Source organism: Macaca fascicularis, chromosome 17, assembly GCF_037993035.2.
Source record: "Macaca fascicularis isolate 582-1 chromosome 17, T2T-MFA8v1.1".
Lineage (NCBI taxonomy): Eukaryota > Metazoa > Chordata > Mammalia > Primates > Cercopithecidae > Macaca > Macaca fascicularis.
In genome coordinates this window covers 65,777,985-65,800,710 of record NC_088391.1, presented here as the reverse complement: position 1 = coordinate 65,800,710, position 22,726 = coordinate 65,777,985, and the positions used below count along the sequence as shown (strand labels likewise).

General features: G+C 38.4%; 1 protein-coding gene and 1 pseudogene across 7 annotated transcripts in view; one reads left to right on the top strand and one right to left on the bottom strand.

Annotated features, from left to right (window-relative positions):
- Positions 1 to 22,726, top strand: part of LOC102145599 (uncharacterized) — a 682,844-nt gene that overhangs the window by 401,270 nt on the left and 258,848 nt on the right. For 3 of the 7 annotated variants that reach the window (XM_074021610.1, XM_074021605.1, XM_074021607.1), the window contains 2 exons: positions 16,243 to 16,293; positions 17,632 to 18,597. Coding sequence is in view for 5 of the 7 variants with exons in the window: in XM_074021605.1 (XP_073877706.1) it covers positions 16,243 to 16,293; positions 17,632 to 17,730 (150 nt within the window). In the remaining 2 variants the exon portion in view is untranslated. Of the gene's footprint in view, positions 1 to 16,242; positions 16,294 to 17,631; positions 19,910 to 22,726 lie in introns of those variants that run through there. The other 4 variants (XM_074021604.1, XM_074021603.1, XM_074021609.1 and 1 more) reach the window with 2 other exon arrangements.
- On the bottom strand, positions 11,909 to 13,588 carry LOC102144244 (serine/threonine-protein kinase RIO3 pseudogene; annotated as a pseudogene).

The following is a 22,726-nucleotide window of genomic DNA, read 5'->3' as shown; positions in this document are numbered from 1 at the left end:
CAATAAAAGAAGATAATTTAAAAGTTTCTACTGGATTTAATAACATTAAGTCACACATGGTTTTAGTAGGAATTTAGTAGAATTGAGGGTTGCTAATGCCAGATGACAGTAGGCTCACACATGAGTTGAACATGAGGAAATGAAGGGAATTAAAGTAGAAATTTGACTAAGAAGCCTATCTAGAAGTTCTAGAAATGACTACAACCTTTTCTCCAAAAGGACTTACTCGTTCATCAGAGGACTATAGTAAGCAGCTCTTATCAATGTCCTCTACCTACCTGGTCATGGATGGTCAGGGCCTGTTAGCATGATCACTAGATAGAAAGAGGGGATTAGTGGAGGCTTTAAATTATGTTTTATTTTTTATAAATTGCAAGAGTTGAAACATATGTCAGTGCTGATAAGGAGAAATAAGCAGAGAGGAAAATATGGTTCGCTGAGTCTTCAAGATCACACAGCCATTTACTGATAAAGCTGGGATTAGCAGTTCTAATACAGGGATTCTGGTTATTTTACCTTACTCTCCTAGGATTAAATTATGAACTTGGGTTTAACAGAGGAAAAATATAAATCGATAGCATCTGATAGTCTTTTATACATACTATGGAAGAGGGAGACACTACCATCATAGCTGCCAGATTAATATTGCAGGTGGTAAAGTTATTATGAAGTTACATGGGTATTTTTGTTTGTCAGTTTGTTTTAAAGGGTGAAACCACAAGCATATTGGGTTAGTGCTCTGGGAGGAGAGAAAAACAAAGCTGGTGACATGCATGGAGCACCTGCATTAGTCTGATGGAGATTTTGGCAGAAGATCTAACCTCAAACTATGTCTGTTGTTATTGTTATTTTTGATGTTGTCATCAACTTTTTATGTTGAGTTTTAGGATTTGAAATACCAGAGGCAAGCTAGGCCTACTTCTAATCCCCTCTTTTCTAGCTACTGATATTCTAAAAAGGGATAATTGCTCATCTTGATGGGCAGAGGTCCAGAATATTCTCTGAATCACATTTTCTCCATGAGTAAAGGTTCCTGTGTTAAACATATTAACAATCTCTTCTCTATAGCCTTCTCTCCAAAAGAACTTACTGATTCGTCAGAGGACTATATTAAGCAGCTCTTATCAATGTCCTCTACCTACCTGGTCATGGATGGTCAGGGCCTGTCAGCAGTTATCAATAAATGAATAAATGCATTCCATTTTGCCATGGGCTCTTTGTGTAATCATTCTATAAGATCCCACGGACAGGAATGAAAAGAGGCATAGATTTAGAGGGAAGAATTTGAACTTTCTCCAGTCCCTGGCAGTAACGTTTGTGGTCCCTCAATTGATTCTACTGATAGACATGATGAACTCTTTTAATATATTTATGCAAAATGTCACCTTTAACAGTTCACCATCAATTGGAGATTGCTTCCAAACATGGCTGCAATTTCCTACCCTTATCTATATCTATGCCCTTTTGCTATGTGATCTTACAGCTCCTCTAATCATGAGGTGGAGTCTATTTTTTCACCCTTAAATCAGACTTAACCAATAGAATTCAGTGCCAGTGATGGTGTGGCAGTTTCATGTCCGGGCCTCAGTAGGCCTTAAGTGCTTTTGCTTGATTTCTTATGCCCAGGCTAGTCTGCTGGAGGATGAGAGGCCAATCACCAGAGCCACGTAAGCTTAGTTGCCCCAGCTGAGGTCTCAGACATGGAGAGACCCCAGCCAGATTACCGACATGGTTTGCATTTGTGTCCCTGCCCATATCTCGTCTAGAATTGTGGTCCCCTGTGTTGGGGGAGGGTTCTGGTGGGAGGTGAGTGGATCATGGGGGCAGATTTTCCCCTTGCTCTTCTCATGACAGTGAGTGAGTTATCATGAGACCTGGTTGTTTAAAAGTGTGTGGCCACCTTCCCCTCCTCTCTCTCTTCCTTCTGCTCCAGCCACGTAGGATGTGCCTGTTTCCCCTTTGCCTTCCGCCATGATTGTAAGTTTCCTGAGGCCTCTCCAGCCATGCTTCCTCTAGAGTCTGCAAAACCATGAGCCAATTAAATCTCTTTTCTTTATAAATTACCCAGTGTCAGGTAGTTCTTTATACAATGCAGAAATGGACTAATACAATCAGCAAAGCTATCAGCCTAACTTACAGCTGATGACAACACGTAAAGGTGCTCTGCCATGACCAGATGAACAGCTCAACCGAGCATAGCCAACATTGCCAACACCTGGGAGCTGAATCTTTTTTTTTTTTTTTTTTTTTTAGTGACTATGTATTGATATGATTTGTTAGTCAGTCACAGCTGGCCGATATACCATTCTGTTGTATTTCTGTATGTTAATGACGTCTGTCATCACCCAAGTGATGTTATCGCTGGGGACAATGAGTAGTTACTAAGTGACTATACACTCACCAGGCTGAGCTATTCACACTACAACACAATTTACCCACAGACATGTTTAAGAACTCAAATTTAGCTGACATCTCCAAGGTTCTCATTTAAATATGCAACTACACTGATTTGAAATCCTATTATTTATCACCAGTTGTTTGTATGCAATATGTTTCTAGGCACAATACAGATTGCCTGTGTTATAAACCACAGGGTGTGACCTACAGGAAATAGCACATTTTTTCTTATTTTACACTATAATTAGTATGTTTAAATCACAGAGTGAATCCAGAATATCAATCTGCTTAGTGTGTCTCCATTTAATTCACTAACAACATAAAATATATGTGCATTTGGCAGTTGAAATGAAAAATAATGAGGCACTTAGAGAAATTAGATTACTACATTATAATATAATAAGATTTTAATGATACAAGTAGCATATACCCCTCATACATTTTGGTATGTGAGAAGCTATACAATTATCAACAGTGTGGATTTTTTCCTTTCGGTTACCAGAAAGTATTCATGTGATTTATGATCGGATGTAATAATGTTGTTCTATTGGAATAAAATCTATTATGACACACATCACTTTTATTAATTCTATTCTATTGGATAATTGGAGACCTCCCCTCTTTTTTAAAATGACAGACTAGAGACCTCAGCTCATTTTACAGTTTTTAATTTCTTGCTTGTCTTTGGCTAAATCTTTTTCATAAATTTCAATTCAACAAAACATAAATGCAGCACCAAGGTAAAGCTTGATGAATTGGTTAGAATTAGCCCAGAAATCAAAGAAACTGGTTTAGTTGTTGTTGTTTAAATATTTATTCTCAATTGATTTGAAGTTTAGTTGATGAGAGCCATGTCTGAGTCACTCATATCACTGCTAACATTGAGTATGTATGGGTTTGCTGCTAAGATGTCAGAGCAAATAGAAGTCGCTTATGAGTAGTGGGCAAAGTTAAAATCACATCTGCTGAGAGTTTCAAGGTCCCTTGGCATGCAGTCTTCAGCAGATACCTGGCAGAATTGTTAAATGCCACACAGGAGTGACTTTTGGCTATGGCATACAGCACTGTCATCTCTTTTCCAGAATGACAGTGACACATACTCATTTCAGTAAATTGACTTTGCCAAGTGATACATTCATTGGAAAAGTTCAAGCCCAGAAAATAGAAAAAAAAAAAGACAAGGTAGCATATGGGCATGGAGAGATTTGCATGGCATTTCATAATGTATCAAGATAAGATTAGCAGCACTGTATTTTTCTCCATTAAAAACAAATTCCAGGTAGGCGTGGTGGTAAAGCCTGCAATCCCAGCACTTTGGGAGGCTGAGGTGGAAGGATGGCTTGAGCCCACAGGTTCAAATTCGTCTTGGGCAACATAGTGAGATCCTGTCTCTACAAAAAGTTTAAAAAATTAGCTAGGCATGATGCACATGCCTGTAGCTCCAGCTACTTGGGAGGCTGAGATGGGAGAATTGCTGGAGCTTGGGAGTTAGAGGCTGCAGTGATTTGTGATCCCATCACTGCACTCCAGGCTGGGTGACACAGTGAGACCCTGTGTCAAAAAAAAATTCAATATGAGTGCTATCTTGGCACAGCTGGATAGAATTATCTACCTAAACACTCAGCCAAAACTAATAGTTAGCTTTGCTAAGGTCAGATGATTTCATTGTTATTTTCGGGAGTTTTTTTGTTTAGTTGCATGTACCACTTTAGATTGACAACCTAGTACCATTTTTCCTGAGCTCTTTTAAAACAGTTTTTTAAGTTGAAAACCACAAACTAATAGAAAATCAACTCCCCAACAAAACTGACAAACTGACAATAACATCATCTTATGGAATCAATGGAATCATCTTTCCTCCTGCTGTGATCTGGATATCTGCATCCCTCCAAAATAATATGCTAAAATGCTAACTCCCAAGATGATGGTTAGGAGGTGGGGCCTCTGGGAGGTGATTTCTCATGCCTAGGTTAATGCCCTTATAAAGTAGACACAGGAAGCCCATTAATCAAGAGGACAACACAATAAAAAGGTAATATCTATGAGAAAGTGAGCCCTTGCCAGACACCTAATCCACTGGTAGCTTGATCTTGAACTTCCCAGCCTCTGGAACTGTGAGAAATTAATTCCTATTTTTTATAAGATACCCAGATTAAGATAGTTTGTTATAAGAGTTCGAACCAACTAAGACACCTTCCTTACTTAAACAACATGTCTTACAAGGTCTAATACAAATAGGAGACATAGGAAGCTCTGTCTTGAATGGAAATGATCTGACTTATACAATTTAGTGTTAGAGGGAAAAGAATGAGTTTCCTAGCTTCTTATCTGAGGTGGGGGAGGTAGAACACAAGGATGGAGGTAAAGGTCCAGGATGGGTCAAGCTTTGGAAGGAGTTTAGTTCTAACAACTTTTAGGTACAGGTGGGCATCTGAGACTAACTGTGCTATCCAGTGGCAGAACACAAAGAGGAAACTAAAATAAGATCCTGTACTTTAGTCAGACCAGAAGTCTCAAGCTCCCAAACTACAGTTACCAAATGATGCAAGGCAATGGGTTAACCAGGTAGGCAGGTGGGACACATGAGAAGAAACTGTGTCGGAAGCTTCTGAAGGAAGTCTTCAGTTATTGAGAAAACTATAGGTCATTATATACTGAGCAGAGTGATTCAGAAACATTTAACAAGTTGGACCACAGCAGCCACTTCCTTCTTCAACCAGGAGGAAGCTGCTAATATATTTCCCACTAAGTGTATTAGTGAGCCAAGCTCAAGTTCAAATATATAAAGCCCCAGGGTTGAATGGCAGTAAATTATTCCAAGAATATATAATAGAAATACAACTCATAGGCAATACCTTTTATTCTTCATGCTACTCTCTTGCACAGCATCGCAATTTGATCTTACAATCACTCTGCATCATGTGCAGTCCAATGGAACCCAATTTACTGATATAAAAAGAGAATCAGTGTTGGTGACTTGTCCATAGTGCCCCAAGTAGGAAGGGGCAGAATTGAACTAGAGTTTAAGGCTTGTAACAGCTGGCTGAGCCTTTTCCCCTCTATTCCAGGCCTCAGCACACTGTATCTGTAAAGGGCCATTGTTATGGGATGAATTGTGCCTCAACCCCTGCTAACTCATATGTTGAATTCCTAACCCCTACTATTTCAGGATGTGACCTTATTTAGAGATAGAGTCTTTACAGAAGTAAGTTAAAAATGAGGTCATTGGGAAGGGTCCTCATTCTATATGACTGGTGTCCTCCTAAGAAAAAGGAAATGTGGACTCAGGCAGAGAAGGGAGACAATGTGAAGATACAGGGAGAAGATGGCCATCTACAAGCCAATGAGAGAGGCCTGGAACATATCCTTCTCTTCCAGCCCTCAGAAGGAATCAACCCTGGCAACACCTTGATCTCAGACTTCTAGGCTCCAGAACTGTGAGACAATACATTTCTGTTGTTTAAGCCACCCAGCCTGTGGTGCTTTGTTGCAGTAGACCTAGCAAACGAATAAGGCCATAAAGTAAACATCTTTGGCTTTATGGACCATAAGGTCTTTGTCACAATTACTCAACTTTGCTGTTACAGCACAAAAGCCGCCATAAACAATATGTAAATGACAGGGTAGAGATATGTTCCAATAAAACTTTATTTACAAAAACAACCAGTGTAGGCTGCAGTTTGTCACTGCTCTTCTGCACTTTGTTGCCCTGAAAATGGATGCTTAGAAGGTTTTGAATGGCCAAATGTAGGCCCAGAGGCACATGGTAATGAATGAATTTGACTGGAAATCCGCAAAACTGAAAACAACAATGGCAACAATGATCTTCAGATTGTTCTCAGTCCCCCTTGGGGATTACTTTCTACCTGGTTTGTAGCGACTGCCAAACTTTATATGCAGGCACATTATTGTGGGTTAAAGATGGCTACTTTATTTTATTTTTTTGGCTACTCTTCCCATCCAACAGGTGGAATCTATTTACTTCCCCTTAAATTGAGGGTGGACTTGTGATTTGTTTTGACCACTATGAATGCCACAGAAGTAAAACTATGCCAGTACCAGGCCTAAGCCTTAAGAGACCTGGAACTTCTTCATTCACTCTCTTGGAGCTCTTATAAAGAGATCCAGCTACCCTTCTGGAAAGACTGCATAGAAACAGGGAGAGAGCTGTCCAACAGGTCCCTACATATTCCAGCCATCCCAGCTGAGGCATCAGACTGTTCTTGCAGGCTCAGCTGAGCTTCCTCTGAATATAGCCTCTTCTTTTTTCCTGCTTCCACTCTACTAGGAAAATGTAACCTCTTGAGTGCCCCAGCTGATGCCACATGGGAACAATCCATTCCTACCCAGCCTGTCTAAGTTGCAGAACCACGTGCAAAATCGTGATTGTTGTTTCAAGGTACTAAATTTGGATAGTTTGTTATATAGTGATAGGTATCTGACATAGACAGCACGCTGCCCTCCAGTTACCCAGGATATCTACTCTTAGCCCATCATAAGCTTCCCTGATCAAGTAGCATTTAGTGTTCCTAATGCCTTGTGTCCAAGCGTTCTTGGACTTACCATCAAGACTCACATACCTTGAGGAAATTTCAGACATTATAGTAACTGGCTGGGGTGGGAACAAAGAGGACTGTGGGGTAAAGACCTGTATATTAGACCTTACATCCTTGACCTAAATGCCCTACTGAGGTTACAAGACATTTTTGGCAGAAATGTGGTAAGGAGAAATATTCTTAACCTAAAGCACAGTATCAAATTATCCTCACCATCATCTTACTTTTAGGCGCTACAAAGACATAGCATGAGCATGAAGTTATCCAGTTCATTCTCACTCCAGTTGAGTCATTGGCTCTTTGGCCTTCTGCAGAGGGCACCCTCATATGTCATTTTTTGTAGCCTTTCCTATTTTATCAGTCTAAACTGTGTTCTAAAGTAAATTTTGTAGCTGAACATCACCCATGCTTCTTAAGATGCAGAGTTAGATTATATGCCTCTTATTTAAGGAAGAAAATGGCTGGCCTTTTCTCAAATAGGAGAAACTACGGACTTGAATAATTGACTTGATTCAATGACTGAATCATTTTCTAGAATGGCTTGAATTATTTTTCAGAGCTAATGTTTTTGTATGGCTATACTAGAGACTATAGTCAGAGTGACCACTTGGGTAAGACCATTCATTCCTTACCATTGACAGATGACATTTACTAATGAACTGCTATCGCTTGTCATCTTCTCCTCAGAAACCACTGATAGAAACTCCCCTAGAAATACATGAAGTCTCATTTGTTCTTGCCATAAAACTATATATATGTATTACATATTCATATGTACTCCTTCAAAATTACTTTTTTACTAAATTATATGTATTTCAGTTACTTCTAATTTATAAAAGGTATGTGTGTAAAAGAAATATATATACATGTATATAATATACATGTTGCAAATAAGAAGTAATTTTGGAAAAAAGAAAGATAGAAATAAAATGAGAAGTTAGGATGAGCTTCTGGGACCCTGACGTTGGCAGACTCTGAGGAGCTTACTATCTAGATGATTTATCGCTTGCACAAAGGAAATTTCTTCCAAATTCCTGACTCTTTTTCACGCATGCTTATAGGACTACCTAAAATTTTACCAATTAGAGATTCATTAGGGTTAGTTATTATCTGCTAGCTAAAATGTATAGAATTATCAAAGTGTTAATGGGCTATGAGTTCTTCACACATTTGTAAATTGGCACAACAAAATAATACTTAGAATTTGGCTTGCAATTTAACTGACATCATGCATTCCTATGGTTTATATTTTAAATTTTATTCTTCATTATCATCATGTAATTTAAGCAAAGGACTATTACAATTTCTTACCAGACGAATATCAGACACAGGGTTTAATTGTCTTTTTTCTAACTTCAACCCAAGAGTCATCCCACAAATAGATTCTGAAATGTGGTTTCAGGAAAATGAAGTAAATGGTTTCTGGGAGTGAGTCTGGAGAAGACGATAGGGAATACAGAAGGGAAGTGAAGAACAGCAAGGCCCTGGGTTTGTGGTTGTCAGTGGAGAGGGGTGCCATGCGCCAAGAGAACAGTATAAAAAGTGAAGTGAGAAAACAATTTCAAAACTCTTTCAAATAATCCCTACCATTAGCAATGAGGGGGAAAAGCTCTGTTTTGTCATCCTTCTCCTGTCCTCTCTGAATGACTGGGTCTGCTCTCAGGACATAGGTCGTCGGCCACATTTCAACTATATTAATAGTTGGGTGTATTTTGTGTGGTATCTTAGCAACATGATAGCTATGTGTGTGTGCAGTTGTATTTTTTTAAAGTGGTCTCTTGAAACAACTGCTCTTTAGATTTTCAGAATAAAGTCCATTTTTAAATTCAGAATTCCCTACGTATGTTTCAGCGTTGCTTTCTTGATGTTATGTCTCTAAAGAGAGTGGACCACATCTTAAAAATGGACTCGCTTTAGAAAGAGCATCTTGTGTCCATCAGTTCAATAAACTGGGGGCAGACTGAGGAATTACATCATAAACTCATTTTAAAAATGAATTAAAAAGCAACTTTTTTGACAGGTGACTTTGCAATTCACAGATTTCCTGATACTGCTCTCTAAATCTAAAGCATCCTCATTGTACATGCTCATTAGCATCTATAAATATAAATACTAGAGCATATTTTCAGTAAACTGAGGGAAGATAGTTATAAGCATACCTTGGAGATACTGTGGATTCAGTTTCTGATCACCATAATAAAACAAGTCATATAAATGTTTGGTTTCCTAGTGCATGTAAAACTTATGTTTATACTGTAGTCTTAAATATGCAATAGCGTTATGTCTATAAAAACAATGTACCTACTTGAGTTACAAAATACTTTAAAATGTTAGTGATCATCTGAGCCTTCAGTGAGTCTTAATTTGTTTGCTACTGGAAGGTCTTATCTCTATGCTGATAGATGCTGACTGATCAGGGTGATAGTTGCTGAAATTTGGGATGGCTGTGGCAATTTCTCAGAATAAGACAATGAAGTCTGCCACATTGATTGATCTTCGTTTTACGAACAATTTCTGGGTAACATGTGATGCTGTTTGATAGCATTTTACCCACAGTAGAACTTCTTTCAAAATTGGAGTCAATCCTCTCAAATCCTGCCACTGATTTTTCATCTAGGTTTATGGAATATTTTAGTGAGTTCTCATTTTCAACAATGTTCACAGCATCTTCACCAGGAGTACATTCCATCCCAAGAAACCAGTATTTTTGCTTATTAATTAGAAGAAACTCCTTATCCCTTCACGTTTTATCATGGTATTGTAACAATTCAGTCACATCTTCAGGCTCTACTTCTGATTCTAGTTCTCTTGCTATTTCAACATCTCCAGTTACTTCCTCCACTGAAGTCTTGAGCCCCTTGGACTCATCCATGAGAATTGAAGTTAACTTCTTCCAAACTCCTATTAAAGTTGATATTTTGACCTCCTCTGATGAACCATGAATGTTCTTAATGGCAGCTAGAATGGTGAATCCTTTCCAAAGGTTTTTCAATTTATTTTGCCCAGATCTGTCAAAGGAATAATTTTCCATGGCAGCAATTACCTTACAAAATATATTTCTTAAATAATACATTTGAAAGTTGAAATGACTCCTTGATCCATGGGAAGCAGAGTGGATGTTCTGTTAGCAGACATAAAGACAACATTAATCTCCTTGTGCATCTCCAGCGAGCTCGTGGGTGGCTAGAAGTCTTTTTCTGAGTAGTAGGTCTCAACAATAGGCTTAGAATATTCATTTAACCTTGCTGTAAAAGGATGTGCTGTCATCTAGGCTTTGTTTTTCCATTTCTAGAGCACAGGCAGGGTAGATTTCGTGTATTTTTTTTTTATTATTATACTTTAAGTTCTAGGGTACATGGGCACAACGTGCAAGTTTGTTACATATGTATACATGTGCCATGTTGGTGTGCTGCATCCATTAACTCATCATTTACATTAGATATATCTCCTAATGTTATCCCTCCCCGCTTCCCCCTCCCCACCATATGCCACGGTATGTGATTTTCCCCTTCCTGTGTCCAAGTGATCTCATTGTTCAATTCCCACCTCTGAGTGAGAACATACGGTGTTTGGTTTTCTGTTCTTGTGATAGTTTGCTGAGAATGATGGTTTCCAGCTGCATCCATGTCCCTACAAAGGACACAAACTCATCCTTTTTTATGGCTGCATAGTATTCTGTGGTGTATATGTGCCACATTTTCTTAATCCAGTCTGTCACTGATGGACATTTGGGTTGATTCCAAGTCTTTGCTATTGTGAATAGTGCTGCAATAAACATACGTGTGCATTTATAATCCTTTGGGTATATACCCAGGAATGGGATGGCTGGGTCAAATGGTATTTCTAGTTAGATCCTTGAGGAATCGCCACACTGTTTTCCACAAGGGTTGAACTAGTTTACAGTCCCACCAACAGTGGAAAAGTGTTCCTATTTCTCCACATCCTCTCCAGCACCTGTTGTTTCCTGACTTTTTAATGATTGCCATTCTAACTGGTGTGAGATGATATCTCGTTGTGGTTTTGATTTGCATTTCTCTGATGGCCAGTGATGATGAGCATTTTTTCATGTGTCTGTTAGCTGTATGCATGTCTTCTTTTGAGAAGTGTCTGTTCATATCCTTTGCCCATGTTTTGATGGGGTTGTTTGTTTTTTTCTTGTAAATTTGTTTGAGTTCTTTGTAGGTTCTGGATATTAGCCCTTTGTCAGATGAGTAGATTGCAAAAATTTTCTCCCATTCTGTAGGTTGCCTGTTCACTCTGATGGTAGTTTCTTTTGCTGTGCAGAAGCTCTTTAGTTTAATTAGATCCCATTTGTCAATTTTGACTTTTGTTGCGGTTGCTTTTGGTGTTTTAGACATGAAGTCCTTACCCATGCCTGTGTCCTGAATGGTATTACCTAGGTTTTCTTCTAGGGTTTTTATGGTTTTAGGTCTAACATTTAAGTCTCTAATCCATCTTGAATTAATTTTTATATAATTTTTAAAGGCCCTGGTACTTCAGAAATCATAAATTACCATTGGCTTTAACTTTAAGTCACTTGCTGCATTTAGCTTCTAATAAAAAAGTCAGTCTGTCCTTTAAAGCTTTGAAGACAGGCATTGACTTCTCTAACTATGAAAGTCCCAGATGGCATTTTTTCCCCAATAGACAGCTATTTCATCTACATGGAAAATCTGTTTTTTAGTGTATCTACATTCATCGACTATCTTAATTAGATCTTCTGGATAATTTGCTATAGCTTCTACATCAGCACTTGCTCCTTCACTTTGCACTTTTTCTTAAAGATAGTGAGATTTTATTTTCTCAATGCTGAGCTAAAAATTCCACACATTTGGCACATGTGTTACAAGGAGGGGGAAAAGCAGAGAAACATCACTGTATAGCTCTCAGGTTTTGGTACTGCAAGTACAACCATAACTTTGTTTGCTATTGGCAACTGGCAATCACCTCTGTGTTTACATTGAAGGCAGTGGGCATTGGTGGTATTCACCATAAAATACTGGTGGGCATGAAGCAGCTTTCTTTCCATTCTTCTGAATGTGATCTTCATTCATTGTCTCCAAAGCTTCTATCTTAGCTAAAAAAAATCCCCTTCATTATCTGCTGAGATGTTTAAAACAGCGTTGAAGAGGTCTCATTCATTAATGGCTTTCCTTACTACTCCTTTCTGGAAAAACTGTGAGACATTTTATAGTCATGGAACAATGATTCCAGTCCATTAAGACAAGTTGATTCTCCTGACTGACTGATGTCAAACAACCAGACCTTTCCAGCATGCCAAAGTGTGTTATACTTGTTGAGGTTGGTATGAAAAAGTGTACATTCATTACATAACTGCTGCATCAAATGAAGAGTTTGTTAGCAGGTTTCTTTCATTCCTTCACTATTGAGCTTTACTTCTTTTAATTTAGGGGCTGGAACATAATCATGGCCAATAAAAGACATAGTTAAAATGTATTTCTTGTACTCAAGTTGTATAACTGTTGGACAAGGGATTCTAGTTCTCTGCATTCTTGTGAGATCGTGGATTTCGCTTTCTGCCCACATGTGGATAATCTTATGTGGACTTAGTTCACTGAAGTGATCTTTATACCTAAGATCATCTTTAACTTATTGATCATGGTTCTTCCACTCTTTGAGGGTTGTTGTAAATACCATGATGGCACATTGTGTAGGTATGACTTTACTATATTCATCCTCCATGCTCTTTCTGTATACATGAAAGACAATGGATTTCTCTCCTGTACTAAAAGTCAGTGATTGTCTCAAACATTCTGGAGTTGACCTTTTCATACATAAAAAAACATGTCTCAGGATCAACTGCATTTTCTTTGGTAGAGTGCTCCTTTTTCTTGTGGAGGAAGGCACTTTGATGTTCTTCTGAGTAGGTATGTTGTTTTGAAGCCTCAAAAACTTTGTTTGGTAGTTTTAAATCCATTCTGTCTTCTACCTGAAATGCAGGTGCAAAATTTTCCATTCTTGCTGGATTCTTTCTCCCACATACTACTTCATGATGTTTGGTGGTAATGCCCTTTCCTTTTCCAATAAAACCCTTTTTGGGAGTGGGAACTGGTTTTGCTAGTCAGTAGAGATCATCATGAGTATCCTGGCAGTCAGCCTCATCTTCAGAGCTATCACTGTCTTCATCAGGATGGACTTTTCAATAGTTTTCAAAGGACATGGACATTTTTTTTAATCTCCATTGAATCTTTTTTTCTTTATGCCTAAGTTGTGCATCATATTCTTTGCCAAATTCCATCTGTAGTATCTGAGCCAACATTAGGTCACTGGAAGTGTCAATGTTTTCTCCAGTAATAAATGGCCTTTTAGCAATAGCTACTTGAGGAAAAGTGACAGTTTCTACCTCTAACTGCAGTTCTTTGACCAACTGTTCACTCATTGTATCAGCCAAAGAACAAGATGTTGTCATTTGAAGGATAGCCCATGGACACTTACTGGGTCTCCCAGCCCACTGCTGGCTTGGGCTTAGACAATGTTACTCCTGCCAGATTTTTGGGGGAAGAAGTTCAGCAACAAGAACAGAGCAGAGAGGTGGTAGGATGGGAAGCAGGCTCTAGCAAGGAGATAGGTGGAGCCAAGGCAACCAGAGCTGAAGTGACAGATCCCTCTCGCATTTTTATTTAATAAAGATAGCTTCTGTCCCTAAGCTTCAGGAATGAACCTCTGCCAGCTTCAAGCTTTTCTCCTTTGCATCTTCCTCACCTCTCTCAGCCTTCACAGAATAGAAGAGAGTTAGGGCCTTGCTCTGGATGAGGCTTTGGCTTAAGGGGATGTTGGAGCTAGTTTGATCTTCTATCCAGACAACTAAACTTTCTCATATCAGCAATAAAGCTGTCTTGCTTTCTTAACATTTGTATGTTCGCTGGAGTAGCACATTTAATTCCCTCCAAGAACTTTTCCTTTACATTCACAACTTGGCAAACTGTTTACTGAAAAATATCTAGCTTTTGGCCTATCTTGGCTTTCAATATGCCTTCCTCATTAAGCTTAATTATTTCTAACTTTTGATTTAAAATGAGAGATCAGTGACTCTTCCTTTTACCTGAATACTTATAGGCCATTGTAGAAATTTTAATTTGTCTCATTTCAGTATTGTGTCTTAGGGAATAGGAAGGTGCAAAGAGAAGAAGAGAGATGGTAACAGCCAGTTCGTGGAGGTGTCAAAACACACACGATATTTACCTACTGTTTTTGCCATCTTACGTGGGTGGGGTTCATGATACCCAAAAACAATTATAGTGGTAACATCCAAGATCACTGACCACAGGTCGCCATAATAGATATAATATTAATTTTTAAAGTTTAAAATATTGCAAGAATTACCAAAATTTGACACAAGTGTGCACATGACATTGGAAACATTGGGGCTGATAGACTTGCTCAGTTCAGGGTTGCCACAGTGTCTGTGAAGCACAATAAAATGAAGTACAAAAAAATGGAGGTATACCTGTAATTAATGTTCACTGTGTAATCTAAATGGAAATTAAATGTAGGAGTTCACAAGCTAAATACATCTTAGAGACCCTTTAATCCAAGGAGGTAAGAGGAGAGAGACCATCCACTTGGTAACCAGAAAGGTATATATGTACCTTTATCGTGTTCTTTTTCCCCTAGACTCAACTGGGAATAATGTTTAACCGCATGTCTTTTCTTACATGCGTAGTTTGAATAATGGTTATGCAACTGTATGCTACTTGCAGCTCTTGATCTTCATTATCAACATTTAAGTGTTCTTTGTGGGCTGTTTTAAGACATGCTTTAAATTATGGATACTGATGTCACCTCTTTTTCACCCTCTGATTGAAGCTGCAGCCTTCCTTAGCTAATAAGATTTTCCAAATTCTAACCTCTAGTTAGATGCAAATCAGAGCTTTTTGGGGGCATGTACCATGTCTTGTTTTATAGTTAAACAAGTTAAATAGATAATTAGTGTCTTAGTTCGGGACGCTGTAACAAAGTACGATAAACTGGGTCACTTATAAATAGCAGAAATGCATTTCTCACCGACTTGGTGGCTGGAAGTCCAAGATCAGGGTGCCAGCATTCTCAGTTCTGGTGAGGGCCCACTTCTGGGATGTAGACTGCCAGTTTTTCATTGTAGCTTCACACAGTAGAAATTGATTGAGCTAACTCTATTTCCCTTTTCATAAGAACACTAATTCCATCACAGAGGTTCCACCCTCGTGACCTAGTTACCTCCCAAATGGCTCACCTCCTAATACCATTATGTTGGGGGTTAGGGCTTCAACATACGAATTTGACAGCAGGGTACATAAACACACAATCCATGATAGTGGAGTAATGGTGAATTCTCCCTGTTTGCATTTAAATGGTTTGCAAAATCCCTCTAGGTGAAATAGCATATTGTATGGAATCATAGGAGGAGATTTTAGCATGTGAGCCACAGTGAGACAGAAAGCACATAGGATTTGTCTTAAGACAGACATGAATTCATTTCCTACCTCTGCAAAACCGGCTTGAAGATTCCTGAACCTTCTGAATTCCAACAGAGAAAATCTGGTCCTAAACCAATTGTCTAGTTACATCTTTATCTATAGAATATATATCAACTTGTCTGCTTCAAGAAATTAAATTGGGACAATTGACATTGATCATCAGTTGCTTTCTGTAAATCAGTAAAACAAAATTATTACCTTTTTCTTAAATTCAAAAATTATTGGTATTCTATAGATCTTGTTTTCCTCCAAATTTAGTTTTGATTTGTATGATATTGAGCAAATTAAAATGCTAGTCCAGCATATCAAATCTACCTTAGCAAAATTTGACAGATCATCTTTTAATATTGCACTACTCCTGCTTAACAATCCTCAGTTTCTCTATTGTCTCATATCTGCATGTGGCCTCTGGGTGAAGGTAGATTAAGATATAGGGAGAATCCTATTTTCTGGACTTTTATTTCTTTATTTCTGACTCCATCCTACATCAAACCATCAATATGTAAAGTTCTTTGTGACAGTTTTTGAATTATTCCATGTCTGCATTTTGACAGCAGGAATAATGGTTTTAATGACAGATACTCATCTTCCCAGGAAGTAAGAAAAGATGGGAATACAATGTTTCTCTTTACTTTTTATAAGAGTGTATTGTTATTTGTCATTTATTAACATTGTTTTGACTATTCTCATCATCAATCATTTTTCATGACCAGACTTTATTCTTTGGCAACACATCTCCCATTTTCTGTTGAGGAATCCCCTCTGGGAGATATTTGTTCAGCTACTGAGGGATATTTTGTTTCCTTTTACAGGCAATGACTGCACAGCCTGCAAGAGGCCTGTTTTGGACATTAGTTGTTAATGTAAGTAATAATGATAATGAATTGCCCACTTCAATGTGTTATACATATTTCTAAAAGGGTTGCCTTTTAAAAATAGATAATGAATAGAATAGACTTTGGACAAGTGTGATCTCTGAATGAAAGCATCTTCTTGTTTATTAACAGCCACAGGTGTTCTGAGTCCATGTCTTCCAGGCCAGTGACCCTGATTGTAAAGGTCACTTTACATACTGTCATTTCATGACTTCTGGCTTTCTCATGATGGATTAAAACAACAAAGGAATCAGAAAGAAAAAAAGGGAGGGGGAGCTGATGGGAGGCAAACTCAATGAGACACTGCATTACTCTTTCTGTAGTCTCTGGTTCCTGGTGAGAGGTGAGAGCAGCATCCTGGTGGCCTCCCGTAGAGATGGGGGCTGATTGGCCGAATCCCTCTCTCCGCTTGAACAGCTCACAAAGAGCTTGTGTGTGCCATGCTGCTGGTAATCCAGCTCATCTGTTTCATCTGCCTCCTGTGAGATAGGGGAATAAAAAATAGGTAAAATACTCTAGAGAAGCTTGAAATGACTGATGCTATTGTCATTTGGTATTGCCTGGGCTTGCATGTTAAGTCATGCTTCTCTCTGCTACGTCTCCCACTCCTTCTGGAAAAGAATTTAAAGTCAAACAGGATAGGCTGATAGGTAGAAAGCAGAAATGCGTACATTACAGGTTAAATCTGATTTTTTTTCTCTGGGAGAAATAAACTAAGAACATGAAATTCGGGGCTCACAACCCAGGTTTTCCTTAGCAGGACTGATTTTGAGAAAGTTGTAGAGTTAGAGAAATCAATACCCTTTGGTTTGGGTGTGTACTCTGGTTTCAACATTACAATACAATTTAATGTATAATGTCTATGTGTCATTTAGTTGTTCTTATGTTCCATGAAATTATTATTCAAAAACAATGTCAATTATTTTTACCCAGTTTACAAGTGACATAGAATTTGAGGAAAAAGAGTAAAGCACAAACTTATTTGAAACTATAAAGTTGGGATGAAGTCAAACTCTGAATGGATCTGAACATTGGGCATTTTCTGAGGATTGGTGACCGGCTAGGAGGAGTTGATGGTCCTTGGCTGAAACTCGGGCCATTAACTCCAGCCAGTCATTAATTGCCTAGAAACGTCCTGGGCTGAGGTCATTATTGCTATTATAAACTAAATTAATGCCCTGTGCTTTAGCCAATAAGATTATTTGAATTATCTTTATTCTCCATTCAATTTATAATTATAAAAATGTACCAGAAGCAATCAGACCAGATGATAGATTAATCACATGCAAAATTACATTCTAAATGAATTGTTTTGGATTCATACAGCTACCCAAAGCATTTGAAGAAGTTGATTCCTCTGTGTTGGCATTTATTGAAGTTGATTTTCTATGCTGCACCCCAGTTCCTCCACGCTACTTCCTATGATTGGTTCAAATTCAAGTAAATACAATGAATGAGATTTTCAATTCACAATGTATAGATTCAACTTGCTGGAAGATATAATAGTTTGATTTTTGGGTATGAAAAATTGGGATGGTGGGCATGGGGATAGCAGAGTGGGTAGATGTGGGAAGAATATAAATCCGTGAATAAAAAGCTATATAAGACCTAAAACATATATACACAGACACAATTTATTGACTTTGTGTCATATTTTGCAGTTTACAATTATTTTTATATTCATTATTTAACTTTTTCAGTAACATTTTCAGTGAAGTATGGCAGATATTATGATTCCATTTTTTATAGGAGAAAATTGAGGTCTGAACGTTTAAGCAATTTGCCTTGTGTGGCGTTGTTACAGATGACCACAGCTGTCCTCAATCCAAGTTTGTTTCTCCAGTGTTAGTCTATAGCAAGGATCATTATTTTGTCCTGGGATGTTCTTTTAAGTTTTTATGCTGACAATGACTCAGTACTACTAATAAGTATTAGAATGTCTTTAAAAGCCTTTTTCAAGGTATGTCCAAACTTCTTGAGTTCTTTAGAGGAAGAGTGCTATAGAACTAACAAGTAATATAGCATTTTGATACTTCAGGATGAGAAGATCCATTTGCTGCTTTATCTTCTCAGGGTCTGCTTGAGTATTTGTTTTGTTCTTAAGCCATTCATATTTGTGTTAACCTATAACCTAATTAGGTAAATTATTGTATTTCTATGATGCTTTTATATGTCTGTATTCTAGTCTATATGTGGAAAGCCTCTTAAATAAAGAAACCTGCTATGATATAATCAGAATTTTACTGGCATACCACAGCAAGGAAGAACAATTAAAAAGAATTTCTGAAAAAATATTTGCAAATTAATTAACCAAGAAAGAATGAGTTTTTCTTGTTTATGGATTGCCCTAGGAAGTCCTTAGGATATGATGTCAGCAGCAGAATGAACATTTGGATGAACTGGTTTTTTTTTTGTTTGTTTTTTTTTAAGGCAAGGGTCAATTCAAACTAGATGATACCATGAGCTAAGAAGTATTATGCAAGTTATATGGCATTCTACAGTTATAACTGTAAAGCGATTGTTCTCATTCTTACATACCTAGTGGGGGTGATTGTTCCTATTCTTCCTCCTGAACTTCTTTTTACATCCAAGCTCTGGCCAGACCAGAGGGGCAGGCAGAGAAGACTCTCATTCCAGATCTACACTACTGTTAGAATCCCTAGATAATACGTTGTCTCAGAAACAACAAACAATAGTTTAGAGTCAGACCTCGGTCTCTTCTTTGTTTCTCCTTTCATCAAATGAGGAGTTGGATTATGTGATAAGATAGTGACTATGCAGAAACATGTATGACTCCAGGAAGTCCACACTTGGCAACTGCAACATTCACAAAAACTGAGAGCAGAATGATTAGAATCTAGACCAAGGAAACACATCACAGTCTATTGGGGTCTACCTTGAAGAGCCAGGTGAACATCTCAGAGGTGAATTGTTCTATTTGACCAGTTGTGTTTCTCCAACTGCACCTGAAGTGTTAGCAGTGACACAGATACCACATTGATAAACTGAGAGAAAATCTAAAACTGTGATTTTTAGTAATTATCAAAATCTAAAACAGTGATAATTACTTCTTGAACTGAAGAGTTTAGATTGGTCCAATGAGCTTTCAGAGCTACGAAAATATCATTTATAACATCAGGTAAGATTTAGTTTCCTACTACCTTTCCAATTGTATAAATTTCTCACTATCTTTTCCAATTGTATATACCCCATTATAGGAATTATTACATTAATAATGCATATACAAAAGTAAATTAGTGATTCTTCTGTATAATTCTTCAGAGTAGCCTGTGTGGCTTCATTTTGTAAGTTCCTGGGCACATGCTGTAAGGAGACGTGTTTCCTATGGGATGTCAAGCAAAACCAGTAATAATTACCTGATAGATGCAAGCGGTTTATTTGTGAGAAACAAGCAAAGAATGGGTTCCATAAATAAAATAGTACTTAAGAGGGCACAGACTATGTGGTAGTCTAGGAATCATTTAACATGGCAGGTGTGCCAGTTATCTGTTTTGGAAAGGGCAGAGTCTCTGGAGTTGAACAACTCCTATAAAGCAGTTGAAGAGTCTCTGAAGAGTAAAAGTGAACTGTACAGAAAAAAAAATAGCTCCAATATTTATTCCTTGCCCTGTTACATGCCTCTATGGACAGCACTGTAATGACTTTTACAGAAGCACTTTGTTCTTCTAGTCAGAGTCTATTTTTTTTTTTCTATGATTAGAAGTTAGGGTTAACAATGTGGGGATATTTTAGGTACCAGAAGGGGCCACTGCAAAGAAGATGACTCTCTGACTAGTTTAGGGTCATGACTAGTAGATAGAATTGTATCCAGAGGATCAGGGCAATCCTGGAAAGTAAGCAAGGTATAATCATTCTAGTCATGACCCTACGATTTTGAACTCCCATTCAAGGGAGGTTAAGAGTATTGCATGGGATAGTGCAAGACATAATAAATCCTATTTCTATTGGTGGTTATACTATGGGCCTCAGTCCCTCCTTTGGTTGTGGTTAGAAGGGGTATTTTACTCGTTTGGGTAAAGGGTTGGTTAGTATAGTCTGAATGTTGATGGGCTTAGTACCCTCAAATCCTACCAATATTGGTAAAATTTTTGGACCACGTGAAACCTGGTATCTTGCAAAGATCTTCAAGTTATGTCTGCTATATGCTTCTCTATAAGACAGTGTCCAAACTAGCTATGACCCAATTATGGAATGGGAAATCCTCTGGAATGTCAAAGAATAAGCCTTTTAAAGAGCATTTAAACTTTTAGTTTCATTTACATAAGAAATCTCTTTACCTAGCAAAAATATTCTGCAAAACTGGAGACACAGTGAAGACTTTTTACTAATAGCTGACCTATTCTAAGGGAAGTACAAAGAGTGTTTTTCAAGTAAAGGAAAATGATTCCAAAGGGAAACTCAAAGATTTAAAGAGAAATGTAAGGCAACAGAAAGAGTAAACATGTGGGTCAATTTAAATGGTTGTTGAGTCAATAAAACCATGATAGCAATGCACTACGGGATCTAAAATACGTCGAGCCTTTCCTGCCAGCAAGGCCTGGGGTCCTGGCACTGGTGAATCTCAGGATGTCTGTTGCATTTCACAGGTGAGCCACTTGCCTTCTGACCTCTGAGCAAGCTCTCCCCGCTTTATATTCTGGTTGCCAGAGTTTTGAGTGGTGAGGGAGTTCTCTTTGCTTTCCAGTTTTGCCCTCTGCCTTCTATGCCTTGGGTGATCCTTTTCATTCCTACTGCACCACTCTTGGCCTCTGGAGAGTGGATGTAGCCCGTAGATGCTCTGTGAAAAAAGAATTACTTGAGAGGTCTCTCTCCAGTCTTCTGCTCCTCCCTCAGTCTTAGTGAGGTGAATGCCTGGAGTTAAGCCTAGGGGTCTAATTTCTCCCTGCCACTATTTGAGGTCTCCCTAAGATGTGAGGGAAAGAACTAGAGGGTGGCATAGTCTTCCTTTCTATCTTGGGCATCCCATTATCATTTACACACAGCCCTAGAAGGCTTGCTGAAAGTTAGACTGGATACTCATTACCTTTTTCAGTGGCCCTTGCTCCCCTCACTCTCCATTTCAGTCAGGCACACAGGAGCTGTGGATCTTTCCTTTTGCCCAGGCTGGAGTGCAGTGGTGCAATCTCAGCTCACTGCAACCTCTGCCCCTCAGGTTCAAGCGATTTTCCTGCGTCAGCCTCCCAGGTAGCTGGGATTACAGGTACACACCTCCACCTCCAGCTAATTTTTTGTATTTTTAGTAGAGATGGGGTTTTGCCGTGTTGGCCAGGCTGGTCTTGATCTCCTGACCTCAGGTGATCCACCTGACTTAGCCTCCCAAAGTGCTAGGATTACAGGCATGAGCCACCATGCTCAGCTTTTTCTTCTCTTTTGAGGGCTTGTCACTTTCTGGAGTTTGTTTCATTTAAGTTTCTTTTAGTGCTCAGCTGTGTAATGGATTTCAAGACAAACTACATTTACATAGTTCATCTGGATTGTTTTTGGTTACTAGCATGTATTACTTATTTTGACCCTAATTTACTGATGGTATAATAAGCTTTGCTCTTACAGTTGACAAGACCTGCCTTCTTTGAATATGGCAGAAGTAGTAGACCAAATGGTGATGGTAGTGTTGGACATGATTTCAGAGAAAAGAAGACCAATACTAGTTTTACTCCAATGTTAAATTCAAAAATATTCTCTATTATGTGATTCTATGAAGACTGGTCATGTACAATTGTTATTATACGCTCAGATGTGATTGTTATCAAGGGTTAAAATTCTGTCAAGAATGTATTTCTCCAAGATAAGAAAATAATGTGGTTCTGGGTTTTTAAACATATGAATTGTAGACTAGACTTGCTTATTTGCCTGATATTTTGAGAATTATTACTGATCTTGTTGCATGGTGAATTAGCGTTCTCTAGAGGGGCAGAACTAATAAGATAGACGTATATATAAAGGGGAGTTTGTTAATGAGTGCTGACTCACAAGATCACAAGGTGAGGTTCTACAATAGGCTGTCTACAAGCTGAGGAGCTAGGAGCAATGAAGCCAGTACAAGTCTGTCCCAACGCTGAAAAACTTGGAGTCTGATGTTTGAGGGCAGGAAGCATCCAGCACAGGAGAAAGATAGAACCAGACAACTAAACCAGCCTAGACTTTCCACATTCTTCTGCCTGCTTTTTTATTCTGGCCACTCTGGCAGCTGATTAGATTATGCCCACCCATATTAAGGGTGGGTCTGCCTTTCCCAGTCCGCTGACTCAAATGTTAATCTCCTTTGGCAAAACCCTCACAGACACACCCAGGAACAATACTTTGCATCCTTCAGTCCAATCAAGTTGACACTCAATATCAACCATCACACATGCATACAGTGAAGGAATGTAACAGGTTTTTCAGTGGCAGATAAGACTGA